This window comes from Lutjanus erythropterus, chromosome 8 (assembly GCF_056507025.1).
Source record: "Lutjanus erythropterus isolate fLutEry1 chromosome 8, fLutEry1.hap2, whole genome shotgun sequence".
Lineage (NCBI taxonomy): Eukaryota > Metazoa > Chordata > Actinopteri > Lutjaniformes > Lutjanidae > Lutjanus > Lutjanus erythropterus.
In genome coordinates this window covers 41,226,802-41,243,211 of record NC_139324.1, presented here as the reverse complement: position 1 = coordinate 41,243,211, position 16,410 = coordinate 41,226,802, and the positions used below count along the sequence as shown (strand labels likewise).

General features: G+C 39.7%; 1 protein-coding gene across 1 annotated transcript in view; it reads right to left on the bottom strand.

Moving 5' to 3' along the window:
- LOC146323346 (partitioning defective 3 homolog B-like) overlaps window positions 1-16,410 on the bottom strand; it is a 311,888-nt gene that overhangs the window by 81,602 nt on the left and 213,876 nt on the right. Inside the window, exon 22 of the mRNA XM_084725533.1 lies at window positions 9,469-9,586. Within this exon, the coding sequence (XP_084581659.1) occupies window positions 9,469-9,586 (118 nt within the window). The remainder of the gene's footprint in view (window positions 1-9,468; window positions 9,587-16,410) is intronic.

Here is a 16,410-nt window from a genome sequence, read left to right as displayed (position 1 = left end):
TGCCCACACGTGCAAATGTTCCACCAAAAGACGTCTCCCCTGACACCATTTTGCAAGGTCACTGTCCACCATCCTGGACTTTTCAATGATTGTGATTGGTTTAAAAATACAAACAAGCCAGAGCAGTTTTTCTCCTATAGCAAAATGACCACAGGGTCAGCCAGACCTGTCTCCAGAACTGCAACAGCCGTTAAATGAAGTCTGGTGATCTGGTCTGAGAACATATTTCTAACCTTGATCACAGACAGGCCAGTCTGCTGCTCTGCAAAAAAAAAAAAAGGTAACTCAGATGCCATCATACCATGAACCTCTCAAAGGCCTATGGAGAACTGGACAGTCAGCATCAGAGGAGGCCTGAATGAGCTCAACTTCAAATTAAGACATCAACACGACACACATTACTGGTTACCTGACTCACTTCCCAGTCCTGGAGATACTGGCTCAGTACGTGAGAGTCTGTAAATGTCATCAGGACTGTATCGGTCAAGTTTTTTTTTTTTACCGCACAGAACTGACATGCAAATAATTGAGCTGCAAGGAGACGCTGAAGTGCACGGCAGGGAAAAGGGCTTTAGAGGCTTCTATGTCAAGAAAAATGTGCTGATTTTCATCCTGTGCATTGAAGGTCAAAGTCCACTTTGCCTGCACTTATCTTTGTGAGAGGATGTTTTTCATGGATGAAAATGAACCTTATCAAGGAACAGGAACAATCATCTGCCTGAATACTTTTTAAATATTAGATATCTGTTTACTCTTGTGCTACAGTAGAGGTCCACATGTGAAATACTCAGAGGTCATGAGAACCCAAAAGAAGAGAAAGTAGAAGATAGAAAAAAAAAAGACAAAGACAAGGACTCAAACTAATAGATAAATGATAAAACATCTCGTTTGCCATCTTAATCACAGTTCCTCAAGGATGGAAAGTTTACTGCTTCTCCAGTTGATGTACAGTATGAGCAGGGGAAACAGTTTTTTATGCTTAGCTGTAGATCTTTTGCATAAAAATAAACATTTATCGAAAATTTAGACCATCTCTTCCAGACAAAACATATTTCACTGTAATATTTCTTATGTTTGGCTCACATGCAAGAATACAGAACAGTAGCCTCACGGTCTGCTGTCATCACCACCACTCAGCTTTTTTCTTACAGTAAACATTAGCCATTTATTTAAAAAAAAAAAACAAGGAAAAAAAAACAACAGGAAATCGAAGGAAGGCTCGGACACAAAGACAAAGATACTCCTGTTGGTTAGAATTAGAGTAAAACACTTTGACCCCCTAGACAAGCCGACAAATTTGTTTTTGTCTGTCGATAACTGTGGGGGTGGTTCTGACTGGGACTCAGGCAGCTAAATGGCTCTTTTAAACTTCAGCTGCTGTTAAGTGCACAATGAGAGCAGCAAATTTACAAAATGGACAAAAAAGACCATGACAGAGTGGAGATAAGTACTCTGAACCAGTATCTAATGCTGCTCAAGCCAGTGACTACTGACTGAGAACTCAGTGGACAGAAAGTTGACACACTTTCAAACTTCTTTTCTTTAAAGTGGAATGTTACCAGAAACAAGAGAACAGGTTACCGTAATACAAATCAATGTAATCAACAGCCTGTGACTGTTTCATTACACTCGCTATTCAATGATAAAGTGACAGCTCTAACAGCATTAAAGGGACAGTTGGGACAGTGCTGTAATGTTGCACATGTGGTTTTTAGCCACATAAAATAAAGACCTACCTGAAAAAAAAAATCAAACCTTGACATCAGGCAGCTCTTCATTTGGTACTATATTTCAACCGCAGTGCTTCTGTATTCCTACGCCAGCTTGTGCTGCACTGCATCACGCTGCAGATCAGCTGTTTGGCTCAGGGTTACACCAATTTATTCAGTATAAGAAAATAAAAATGATGGTAGGCCTTTAATTATGTGGCTGAAATAGGTTTTTGTCTGCTGATCCCCGTCTGCAGCAGTACTGCAGCTGAGCTGGGATTTCTCTCTCCTTCTACTAACTGAGACCATGCTGACAGTCATCTGCTGTAGCTAATGCACTGACTATGGATAAGAACCTCATACAACTCCCACTTCACAAAATCAGAACTATCCCTTTAAAAAAAACACCCATAGAAATCAGTATCACTTTAAGTGCATGCTATATTTAGTATATTTTCACCACTTCACTTTGCTGTATCTCTCTCTCCAAACAAACCAAACTTCATTAGTAAAATCAGTCATTTTAACTTGCAGAACGTGGGAGTTGCAGGTCTATTACCGCCTTGCTCGGTTCGGTTGTTCATGTTATTCTGTAACTTTGGTGTTTTAAAAGGTTAGTACAGATTTACCGAAGTCACAGACGGAGACAGCAGTAGACCAGCAACCCCCGTGTTCTGAGAAGAAAAATTACTGTTTTTGCAAAAGGAGTCTGGCTAAGCGAGAGTGGGCAATATTTGGCTTAAATAAAAGCAGTTTACTGTAAGAAAAGGCTTAAAATTATATTGATCTCTTTCAGTGGGCTTATTTTTAACTGTTGAACCAGTCCAGAGCAATAAATACTTCCATGCTGGTTCTGGGGGGGGGGGGGGGGGGGGGCACATCGACCGCCATCTACCGCATTCACCGACTATGGACAAGTACCTCACACAACCCCACTTCAAATAAACTGAACTGCACTTATAAGCTACATGGAGGGCTTGGGAATATTTGTTTTTCCATGTTATATTTCAGAGGTCCTCATTTTCCTCAAACTTTAATCTTGTGACATAAAACAGGTGCAAAAAAGGAGTGCATACCCAGAAAACCCTGCACAGTCAGCAGCAACACCTGAGAGAATCTGAGGATTCAATACTGTTTCTGTTTGCATCCCACAACAAAATGCCATTAGTAATTAAATGAGTAACTGCAAATGAGCACACATATTTAAGCCCAAAGTACAGGAAAACTAGACGAGAGCTTTTGATTATAATTAAATCCTATAATAAAGGATGTGTCACACCGCCCACTATAACAATTGGCTTCCATACCCTCTGTGTGCGGATGTGTGTGTGTGTGTGTGTGTGTGTGTGTGTGTGTGACAACAGCAACAGCGCCCTGTTGATTTAGTTCCTCTCTCCTTAGGGAGAAAGTCTGTTGTTGTCTTCCAAAATACACACACACCCACCCACAAGCACACAAAGCACTCACTTGGAAACAAACTTGTGGTGTGGCTTTTGTTGCTTGATAATTGTTTTTAGGCGAACATAATTTTGCTAGCAGAGACAGCTAACCCATAACCATGAATCAATGAGATGGTAATGGAGCCATAGGGGGAAAAAAACACACTCAGTATACTGTGGCAACGTTGCATGAGGAACTCTCTCTCCCTTTCTCTTTTTTTTTTTTGTTGTGTCTCACTCTCTCCTCCTACACTTAAGTTTCCATCGCTTTTGCTTTTCATAGTCATTCAGCAAATCCTACACAAAAAATAAAAACGTCTTAAGGAGAAACAAACAAACCAATAAAAGTGAAATTGAATTAGTTTGCCGTCGGCTCACCTCCATAACCATCACTCCTTCCTCACCCCTTCCAACGGAAAGCCAGTCAGGTAAATAATCGCCTCAGCTTTAATTAATAAATGCATCATCCTTAATGAGAGGGGCTTGTTAGGCGCTGTGGCAACTGCTACTGGTCTGATTTTCTTTTGATTTTTTTCTTTTTATAACTTTCAAACTTCAAACTTAATTCCCACCTCTGAAGCATGCTAATTGCTCTCCCCCTCAGCTTTATAAACAACAACAAAGTTTTCTCATTTGGAGGCAGAGAACAGTGTAATGTGTGGCTATCGATCGCAGGGGAAGGGAGTTTGCCCCTGGCTGGTCACAAAGCAAATGACTTTAAGATCTGAATTAAACTGGGTCGGGTATAACTTTGGATAAACACGCCGTGTAGATTCGATGACAAAGGTCCTACGTTTCTGAATCACTCAGTGCTGGTTCGAGTATTTTGTTACATAAAACTGATTACTTCAGTGAACCCCAGAACCGCTAATACATACAAACTAGAGGAGGTCGGTCAGCAGAGAGCAGATCTCCGCCGGGCAACCCAAAAAGAATATTTGGATGTAAGCCAACATTTTGATTTTCAGATTACTCTTGTTTTATAATTTAATCATACCTAGATAAGCAGTGACTCTCCAGCACTGCTAGTGTACTATTAGACATTTGTGTGAAACTTTGTCCTAATTAGCGTGTGAAGTCTAGAGTTATGTGAGGTGGCAGTGACATTTGATCTTTGACCACCGAAATACGAGCAGCTCACGAGACCAAGTGGATGTTTGTAACACATTTGAAGACTTTCTCTCAAAGCCAGCGCTTGATTTGTACATCAGAAGGTCCTGGAGCACAGATGGGGTTTTGTTCCGGCCAGTTACGTAACGCATCAAAAATCCAGTGTCATCACAAACAAGGCGTTGTTTATTTACATGATTAATCAGAGCATCCATAATAATCGCTCAAAGTCATCAGGAGGTGCATAAAACAGCTGTTTATAGTTTGCAGTTCTCTCTCTCAGTGACTGCTCCTTCACTTCGCTTGATTCCCTTCTCAGTTTTTATGTCAAATCAGTTTTTATTTATGTAGTCGAATATCACAAATCAAAGTTTGCCTCAGATTCACCCCTCCTGACAATGCGAGACGAAATCTGGTCCAGGATTTTGATCTGTATGGCTGATGGGCCCGGATTGTCTGGTAAAATGAGAGGTTTACAGATCCAGTCTCAAACAAGCTGCCTACAATCTGTTCAGTGCACAAAACACACCCTGTCCTGAAGATCCTCAACGCGGAGGTCTGTGTCTGTGAATTGTGCACAACAGGGGGAAATGACAACCACAAAACCTGAACCTTTTTCTGTCCGTTTATGGATCTCCTCTGCTCCGTTACTATGGACTGTGGACAGTGCTGCCTCTACACAAGCTCCCGCCAACTGAGCTTTTGGTGTCGAGCTGTGGGGCGCACAGGAACGATGTTCAATGTGATGAAACTCTTCATAGTGTCAGTCTAACATCTGATCATGTTCTCAGTTATAGTTGACTAATGTATGTAAACTTCCCATATAGAAACAGACGTTAATTGACATGAATGAGCCACAATTTAAGCGTGCATCTGAATGCATGAGCTCGTTGTAGGTGTACAAAGTCTGAAGAAATTCCTTCAAGGCGTTTCTGAGATATCATAGAAACTTAATGCACCTGGCCTCAGCTGTTGCCGGCAAAGACGCATAAAAAAAAGTTTCTGACTGGTCCAGTAGTATTTAAGACAAGCTGTGGACAAGCTGCAGATCCATCAGTTATGCATGAACACACATGATCCCACACAACAACAAGAAACTAACTGAATAGGGCTGAAACACTTTCATTACCAGTTAATCTGCTGATGATCTTAAGAAACCACTTGGTCAATAAAATGTGGAAACCCAAGTCTTAAATAGCTCACAGTGATATTAGTTTTAGTATCTTTCATCTCACACATAGAAGAGCAAAAAAATGCCCTCAATTAAGAAACTACAACCAAGGAAGATTTTTGCTTGACTTGACTTTGATATTAAAAAGTTGCTGGTAAATTTTCTGATGATTTAACAATTGATCATCTCTTTAAAAGAGCCTCTTATACTGGATTCCTTATAAAATGACATATTGTAAAATATTTGACTCCAACTTAAACTTTAACCATCAAGTCACTGCACTTTTGTTTCTATCAAACTTAAGTACACAAAAAATAAACTTGTGTTCTCTTTTAAAGACAGTGAGACTGTTCATTTCCTTATACTTTGAAGGACAAGTGTGTCAGATTCAGTGGCATCTAGAGGTGAGCTATCAGACTGCAAACACCTTTCCTCACCCTCCACTTCCAAGCGAACCTACAGAGGCTGCGAAAACCGTGGAAGATTGTAATTAGACCTGCATGGCGGCATCCGTGGAGGATGAGCGCTCGCCCGCTGTAGATACAAACAGCTCATTCTGATGTACCAAAAACATGATTCTTAAGTTCCACTGATTATACACTAACAAAAACCTACTTTTAAAGATCAATTTTTATAATATTCTGCTGATAGATCCCCCTAAATCTTACACACTGGACCTTTAATTACTATGATGCCTTTTTCACATGTTGAAATTAAAAACCAAAAACAGGAGACACAAAATCCAGCTGCAACACTTTTTACTAAAAATGAAATGATGGCATCACATTTCACCTGTTGCAGCCTCATTAAATTAGTTCATTTCAGAATTGATTTTAAAATTCTATTACTGGCTATTAAAGCATCACATGACCTGACACCGCGGTACATTATTGAATAGTTAAGACTGAGGTCCTGAAGCGGTGCCCTTTAGAATTACTCCACAGTCAAAGTTTAACAGAGCAGTGACCAAGCCTTCTCCTTTGCTCTGGAACAATCTGCCTGAAGAGATCTCACTTTTATCAACAGCTCAGTCCAATTTTACTGAATTCTTCTCCCCTCTATCTTAATCATTTTTAATCTGCCTCGTTTGAAATCCTGACTAATCACTTAATTGTTAAAACACTTTTTCATGCACTTCAGCAGAAAAAAAGCTGTTTTCAGCTTGTCAAATATGGAGATTTTCTGATTTCTTCATTTATTATCATAACAAACTGAATATCTTTGTGTTTTAGATTAAAGACACATTTAAAGTCATCACCATTGACTGTTGCTGTTATTTGATAACTCCTAATAAAAAATAAAAAAAACATATAGGGGGAAGTAAAAATTGACTTTGGACCCACTTGCCAGACCTGCTGTAAGTCATCTAAAAATAACCAAATATAGAAAACTTTAATAACTTTGAAACTGATATTTCAGCAATGCAATGGAAGGTGGAAGGACACTAACGGCTGCAGTGAGTGACTCAACCTGTTGACACAAAACTCTGTGGCGCCACAATGTTCTTGTGAGTAAGAAGTTCAGTAATTCAATTCATGCATTGAATTACACCGAAGTTATTACATTTAGATTCCTGAAAACAGCACTGACTTCTACTGTACTAACTGTACTTCTCTTATATAAAACGGAGGACTCATGACCACAGAGGAACACACAAAAAGCCCATAAAAACCCTGGGATGCATTTTTCATTACTCAATAAAGGGAACAAACATCTATTTATTTTGTATTTTCCTTTTAACTACAGCATGGTGAGGCCTGACAGCGTCCTGGTACAGAGAGGCGAAGTGTCTGACTCTGACTGAGGACCGTGGTGCAGCGGTGAAACTGTGATGTGCTGCAATAAACCTGTCCATTTGTCATAGCAGATTAATTTTAGCTCCATCGTGAAGAACTCATTTTGGTTGCTCAGGGCAATTTTACTTTTTCCACGAAAAGCCATGGAAGCTTAAATGTCATGGTGACAAGAAGAGGGAAGGTGAAATTCATGAGGCACCTGACTCGTGTATCACTACAGAGTTTTAATAGTCGCTGACAATAGCTGGTAAGTATTTTAGATTTTCCATGACATCAGCTCTCAGTTTCAGGAGGTTCTTTTATGCTGGCTTTACACAGTCAAACCTTCACGCTTAGGTGAAAGTGAGGTGAATCTAAGAAGCTACTGAGTTGCATGGTGTAAAGCCCTCACTTAAAACTTGTCTGAAACTCAGCCGCAACAGTTGCAAAACTCTCAACTTTGAGGAACCGTTTTCATGCACAGCTGATCAAAATGCTGAGAACGTGTCAGATGATCACAACAAACTATGATGCGCCGCACCTGATTTTCACTGATTGGTTTCAACTCAACCGTGGCTTATCGCTGAAATGAACAAAACAATAATAATAATAATCTTGTGGTTGCTTCAGAGGACTGTCCTCATTGAAACTACTAATCTGGCCAGCCAGTTTCTTGCTTTGCTTTGTAACTGCCAAGTTGTTTCTCATGCAATTTGCAACCTTCAACTAGCTGCATGAGAGTTTCACTGTGAACAGCCAGTCTTACCCATTTTAAATGTTAAAGGTCCAGTGCGTATGCTTTGCCTCTCCATGTAGATTTGTCTCTCTCATTGGCTGCTGTCATCCTGCTCAAAAAGTACTGATGTGATTGTCCACATTTGCTCAAAAATGTCCAACATATTTGAAATCTAATTGGGGCGGCCCCAAAGAGTCTGTGAGCAGGTCGGGGGTTTAAGATTGGATCTATAAACCCCTCACTCTACCAGATAATCTGGGCCGATCATTAATACAGATCAAGGTCCTGGAACAGATTTCCTCTGGGATTGTCACAAGAGGTGAATCTAAGGTAAATCAGCCCAAAACACCTGCAGTCTGAGCCCGGCTTTAATGTATATTTACACTAAAAAGTAGCCCTGAATGAGAGTTTGCATTCTGCGAGCTCACTGCTAGATGCCACTAAATCCTACACACTGGTTTTCTGACTGACAAATTGTTACAAAGTGTTGTATGAATTAATGGTATCTGAAAATGTCAAAAGTGGTACAAATGCTTTGGCAGAACCTTCAAAAATCTGAAATAAATCATTAGCTTGATGCTGTGCTGCTAACATTTAACAGGGTTTTCCATGCACCTGCTCTATTAACAACATAATCCATAAAAATCTTGTTCAGTGAAACAAACTATTAGCATTAGCAATGATGTACTGTATGAAAAGCTGAAGCAAAATAAAACATGGACAGCAGCAAAGAAGACAAAACATATTGTCAGTGTCTGATGAACAAAGAGGGCAAACTAATGGCACTCTCAGAATTATAAAAATTAAATCTGATATCCAGAGACATATTTATAACAGCAGTACTTAAATTCGCTTAGCAACAGCAGCAACAAAGTCATTGCAGGTTGACACCTGGTACCAACGTGGGAGGTGATATGGTGTTAGCACACCGACAATTTGCCCGTTATTATGGCATCACAGATGTGTTTTTGAGCCTCTTCCAGCATGACTCAGACAGAGCCTGAGACCAGACGTGGATCTGCGAGGACGTGATTATGATTCTGCGATTTGAAAACAGAACCTGCACGATGACAAGTGAGTAAAAACCTCGACTCCGTGTCTCATCCTCAGTGAAAAGTGGATCGTATCAAGTCCTATCAGCTCGATGCCTACAGGAGCCGTTCACGTCAACGAGCGTCACAACTGACAGCTAAAGGGCCTTGATCAGGAGCCAAACGCAGTAGAAGCAGTCATCATACTGATAGCTGATAGGGAATTAGAAACCTCACACATACACACACACACACACACACACACACACACACACACACACATACACACACACACACACACTGTACGGAGACAGTGATGTGTGCGCACACAAGCACACAGTGATCACTCTGTTATCTCAACCTGATGATGCACAGACTGATGAAACTTTCAACAAATATGAGGACAGAAACACTTCAGATGAAGAGATCATGCGCATATGAACGTCTGCGGCTTTTCCATTTGCATGTCAGTGCATGTGTGTGTCTGAGGTCCTCACCCTGTGTGCATCGTTTTCATGCCCTCTGCGTCGGGGGTCCAGCTCTTCATAAGGCGGCACCATTCCTTCTCTTCTTGCCTGCTGATATTCTCTTCGGAGCTGCTGGATCCTGTCCACGCTGCAAACACGCAAAGACACACACACAGGTAAGTGGGCGCAAAGATGCAAATATGGACAGACACACACACAAAGGAACAAAAGCAAAAAAGCACACAAACTTATTCTGAGAAATAAGCATTCAGGTCATCACATGTACAGCATAATACAATAATAATAAAACAATTTAATTAAATTATAAGACTGTATTATCATCAATCCACAATCCTTTACCCCTCTTAAGAGATAAGGGCCAGTATATCAATATTTATTCAATAATACATTAATATTTACTGATGTGAAATATGGAGTACCTCAGGGTTCTGTTCTCGGCTCTTTGCTTTTCTCTTATATGTCACCAGTTGGCAAAATTACACGCAATTATTCAGGGCTGCAGTTAACAATTATTTTCATGGTTGTTTAATCTGTCAGGTTTTTTTCTTGATTAATCGATCAGTTGTGTCCATAAAATGTCAGAACAGGATGGACAATTTTTATCATTGGTTCTCAAAGCAAAGAGGTCGTCCTCAAATGTCTTGTTTTGGCCACAACCAAAAGATATTCAGTTTGAGTCAAACTGTCAAGAATCTTGGTGTTATGTTTGATTCTTCACTTTCTTTTCATAACGTAGCTAAAATCAGGTTCTTCCTGTCCACGGCAGCTACAATGATCTTAACTGCCACCTTTGTTTCATCCAGATTTGATTATTATTGTATTATTAAACACATATTTTATATTTTAATAAATTAAACTTCGTTATCAAAGTTTTGTAGTTAATGTGATTTTGCGGCCTGTCCTCTTCCAGGTCTCCATGGTGCAACAGGCGAAAAGATTAACACAATCATTAAGTAAAATAAAATGAATATTTAACAAAAAGAACAAGAGAATCACATATAACAGGAAACGTGTCACTTTAGGACTCAGGATTTTGACAGAAGTCACGCTCACTGAACTGTCGCACTGTAACTGGATCACATGAGCATCACAATAATATAAAACACAGCGAGAACTTTGACTGACATCACCTCCAATCAGCCGTCCTGATGATGAGGCTGACAACAGAAGCCATCTGTTTATTCAAAAGCCTGCAGAAGTTTGACTGCGGAGATAAAGACTATACAGACCCACCTGTGTACACATGCACACACATGTGTATGTGTACGCAAACACATACTACACACACACACACACACACACACACCAACGCACAGATCTATCTGCTGATCATCCTGACTGCCTACGTCTATATCTGTTTTTCCATCTCTTTGCTTTTTCTCTGGCAAAAGCCAAGAAAACAAAAACATCAATCATATGAATATTCTTTCTCTCTGTCAACAGAGGAAATATGCAGCATATCAACACTGAACCCTGGGAACCCTAGTGAGTCATGAACATGCACACATATCCACACACCCACACATAATGGAAATATGGAAAGTCAAATTATACACATATGTACCCATATGCACCATTAGAACTGCAGTGTGCAATTTCATAAACCAAGTTGATGGAAGGAGGCGGAGAAACACATCGATGCACCGCCAGGCGATTCATGAAAAGTCTGAAAAATAGCAATACACGTTCTCAGTCTCCAGGGCAGTCTGTGAACAAAACTCTGCCTTCTGAGAGGTCACACAAAAGTGTTGTGTTACCAGTTCTCAGCATGTGACCCATAATGTGACATGAATATTGATCTTTCCTAGATTTTGGGGGCATTTGTTCCCAGTTGTGTGAGTAAATCACATGTGTCAAAAGTCTCAAGCAATTCCCATGTTACCGTGGTGAGAAGTCAAGTCACTGCTCAGGTGAAGCAGGTCACAAGTTAATTCATACAAATGTCTGCTGATCTCCACAGCTTCCAAATTCAAATCAGTCAAAAACCAGCGGTCATGAAAAGTTGTGTGCACAGCTTCTTAATAAAGTCACAGTAAAATCAGTTCAGTTCTGTAGTTTACTTTGAGACTTCACCTAAAGTCTTATTGATATTTTACAATTTCTAACAATCAATAACAAGCCTCGTAAATGAACAACAATGGAGAGAGTGGCTCTGAAATCATAAGATAAGTCCTATACAGTCCCGGTTGTCTGAGAGGAGGGGGCGAAAAATATGAAAAGGGCACCACCTGTACATGGAGGGGCATCAGGGAATTATTTAACTATTTAAAGGCACGTTGAGGCTAAATGATTATTTGGTGTGTAGGGTAACCTACGGCACTGCGTTGTGTTTTCTCCACTAGAGGGGCACTTTACAAAGCACTGCATTTTATCCACTGGAAGGGGACTTTTGAGGGCACTTTACTATGTTTTGTCCATTAAAGGGCACTTTACCAAATTGCCCACTAGAGACCTTAGACCTTAGACGGCACTTTACCATATTTTATCCACTAAAAGTGCACTTAATAGGGTGCTTTACCACATTTTGTCCACTAGAGATGGACCCTAGAATGCACTTCATCACGTTTTATGAAACACAAGGCTGTCCAAGAGGGCACTTTTGCATTGTTTTTTCAAACATGGGGGGACCAGGGGGAGTGACTGCCCCCTTTACCCCCTCGCTTGAGTCCAACAGTGGTCCTATAGCTCAAACATACCTTTAACTTAATGTTGGCTTTCTCCATCTCCTCTCTATTTTAATGTCTCTTTTCTCATTTCTGTTCCATCATTGTAGGTTGCCAGGTTTGTGTGTATTGCACTAGAAATCACCCAAACTTCTCATATTAACTTCTTCCTGTATCTAGGAAAATTCACATATTTAATCAAATAGTAAATATCGAGGGAAAGTCAAGCTGAGTCTTGTAAAGTCAAGCAAGACTCAAGTCCTCAAGTTTGTGACTTAAGTCTGACTTAAGTGAAGTCTCGAGTCCCCCAGCTCCCCTATTAAAAACACATTTTTAACAATAACAAATCGTATTACTGTACTAATCCTAACTCTAGACTTAGCTAGATTAACTTTTTCACACTTTGAAAGGAAACGCTGTTAAGTCAAAGATCACCCTGTTCTACAGAGGGTTTACTAACCCCTAAAAACTAAAGCAATAGAATAAACATGTTAGCTAAGCTAAATATGTGCTTAACCCACCAACTAACAAATGCACAAAAAATGTATGTAAATGCACCTGATCTTCTCTCTGACTGAGCATTGCTTGTGTGTGTGTGTGTGTGTGTGTGTGTGTGTGTGTGTGTGTGTGTGTGTGTGTGTGTGTGTGTGTGTGTGTGTGTGTGTGTGTGTGTGTGTCCTCAGCAGTATTTCTCCCTGACAGATGAACAGATTATCCAGGAAAAATCAAACAAACAAACACTTATGTCCATGTATGTCTGGCCATCGAGACACAGACATTCCCCAGTGATGATGGTGGAGTGGCAAAAACCAGAATTACACCACATTACATACCAGAAGCGTGCTAATAAAGGCTTAACAACCTGCTAGACATCGCTGCAGCACATTCAGGCTACTCGCAGATTAGCGAGTGACTTACAGAGAGAAATGTTTACGAACATTTCAAAAAGTGCAATTTTGATTCCATTTTAATTTAAAAAATAAAACTATTCAAAACTAATTAATTCCTAGAAAATGACATATCTTCTATCTGATCTTTGCCTTCAAAATATTAATATTAGAAGTTAAAAATCATTAATAGCTGGTTTTCCAAAATGTGAGCTCCTTTCAAAAATACAGGTTTCTAATTATATCCCCATTTTTTCTTCATTCTTTCTCTTATTTTGCTCTCACCCTTTCATTCCCTCTTTGAAAACACAAACCCAGAGAGCTGTGTGAATGACTATAATATCTCCAGCACTGAAAACACAATATACCAGGTCCCACATCTCAAATCATGTGTATTGTTTCTGCTCTCAGCCTCACATAACAGAACAGACTTTGGTGTTCTACTTTTTGTTGTACTGTTTAACTTCATTAAATCTTTATATCATTTAGGTTTAAATGCTGATGTTAATTTGTGATTATATATGTTTAATATAAGTGATTATCAAATGCTTAGACTGAATACTTCACTGGAAGCACAGTCGTGACATTGCAGATTGAGACCAGCTAGAGACCTCTTTTCTGTTAAATATTATGACTTTTCATGTGGGCGGAGCTTAGGTAAAGATTTTTTTTTTTTAGGTGGATCTGTTTTAAGTGGCTTAACTCCCTCAAATACTTCATAAAACTCCACTTAAAGTAATCCAAACACTCTCTTTAAAGGTCTCATTTTGTCTGATCAACAATCCAAAACTCAGACAAAAGTAAAAATCTGAGAAGCAAAAATTTTTCACACAAAATTCATACAATCACACAAAGAAAAAAAGAGGTATGTGCACAGAAACACACTGAAATTCCTGTGTCTTGCTCACCAGCTGCTGGGTAAAGTGAAGGGAGAGTCTGTGGGATTAAACCGGAGTGTGCTGCTAAATATGGATAAAACAGATATTCAACGCCTGTTAACGGAGCAAAAACCCAGCATCTATTATCAAGAAAATAGACTTCTAAGTCTAAATAAACACCTCAGTTTGCGTGTATGTCTGTCACACACAGCTGAGACATAAGACACACTGATAAAAAGGAAAGTGTTTCTGTTGCGTGAGACGTGTGAGTGGAAAGCACATCTGACTCGCTTGTGGTCGAGACGGGGGGTTAGTGTGTGTCTGTGCACCATATTCTAACCAAGGAGAGTAAGAGAGCTGTGTCAGCAGCAGAAATCAGATGTTAACTGCACTTAATAACTGAGTAAAAAAATGTTTTACTCTTAATTGCTCTATCACCTTGTTTTTTTTCCGTTTCTGCTTAAGCCAAATGTTAAGTGTTTACAATCCTTTTCCTTAGCTTTATTGAAGTGACATTACATTTTATGATTTTATCAGGCATTATCACGCTCATCACCACCTCAGTCATCACCATGGGGACCGTGGTAACCCAGAATGTAGAAGGCAGAGAACCACCTCAGGCAAACTGGCAGCTCATCACAAGTGTAACTCACATAGACAGAAATAAAACACTCACATTTATAGGCAATCGATTTACATCCCACATCTTTCTTTTCCTCTTGCCCTCACCCTCTGACCACCCCTTTCTGACTGCATGTGTTCACTGAGAGTAGCACCGTCCCAAATACAACTTGCAAATCCTCTCCCCGTATCCACTTGATGTAGATTTCTCAGCAACATATTTTGCATTAAGGGCTTCCCATAATGTCTCACAAATCCTCATTAAACTGAATGTCTCTCACCGCTCTTGTTGACAGTATTTTTATGACGGCTTTGTTCGCTGGATTCTTAAGTGCACGAGTCACGAGTGGCATCCCATTTTCTTTTATTGGTGCCACTTTGGACGAATTGGAATTTAGGGAGGGGGCTGAAGGCGAGGAATGGAACAAAGGCTTAAGATCTGCTTAAAGAGTGTATTTTAAAAGTGGTGTGATTGCATGTAAAGACAGTGAAAAGACACGGGAGGATTCAACGAGACGCGAAAAAATATTCAACTTCAGCAAAGAATTTGCACTTATCCTGAAGCTGTTGTTGGACGATGGTCAAGTGTATTCTACTCTATTCTATTCCTCTGCAGGCTCGGCTCTGTTCTGTGCTGTTTCATGTTTATGCATCACAGTAGAAAATGATTTGTGTCACAAAGGAGCTCCAGATGATACACACTCGCGCTCACGTACACACCTACACACCACCTCACCCTCCGCTCCATTTTATTGACAGAGGGCCTCGGAGAATAGGGTGGTAAAACGTACACAGCATTCTTTTTCTGTCCACAGATGCATGCATGCACACACACACACACACACACACACACACAGGTAAACACACACACACACACAGGTAAACACACACACACAAAAAGGGTACTTTATACGATTTATGACCCCACATAAAAGGAAGAGGGTGGGCTCAAGAAGAAATAAATATGATAAACACAGACATAACACAATACTCGCACAAACACACACACATTTATGCAAATATTTCCATGACCACAGCCTGAGGAAGCTATTGATTAGCTGCAGAGAAACAAGTAAGCCACAAAAACAGCAGACTTTAGTATGACTTCACTTTTTAACTAGCTTGTAGACGTTAAACACCAATGGGATTGGCTCATTTGGCAACAGCCTAAAGACACAGCATTGTTCTGGGCTTGTGCACGATACATGACTCTGTACCAAAAACATGTTTGCAACTGAAATGTTTATTTCTTTAATTACTCAAATCTCACGTCAGAAATAACTTTGTGAGTATGGCATTCATTTGGGAAATTTTGGGTTTCCTAAAAAGTCAGGTTCAAGTCAGGTTATCCTTAAAGTGGAACAAAATAAGTTTCTTGTTTTTGAGTATATTATAGAGTATAGAGTATATTTTTGGGAGTGAAAAATGGAAGATGGACTGACACAGAAAATAAGTCATATAAAAACGTGTCTTGAGTTTTTCTCTTTTGAACAAAACAAAATATGTGTTAGATTACAAGGTACAAGGTACATGTTCTAGTTACTGTTCAGTAGTGGTGAGAGGAATAAATCCTTCTTTACAATCCCTGAGTCGATTTTTTTGACTGCTGAATTGATTTTCTCTATCTCTAAATGTCTAGCGCTAAATCAGTTAGCTTAATGCTAATATATAATGGGAATTCCCATTGACACGCTAATGGAAATTAGCATTGCAAATGCAGCAATATCTCAAAAACAAAAACAAAAAAACTGATCCATTTTACTTCACGTTTAAAATAAAACAACATGCATGCTCATACTTTCAGACATATATTTACTCAGATCTGTGGAAATAGCTGCTGACTTCATATTGTTAACTCAGTCTGTTACTCTGGCTTTAACACTCCACACTGACCAGCTACGG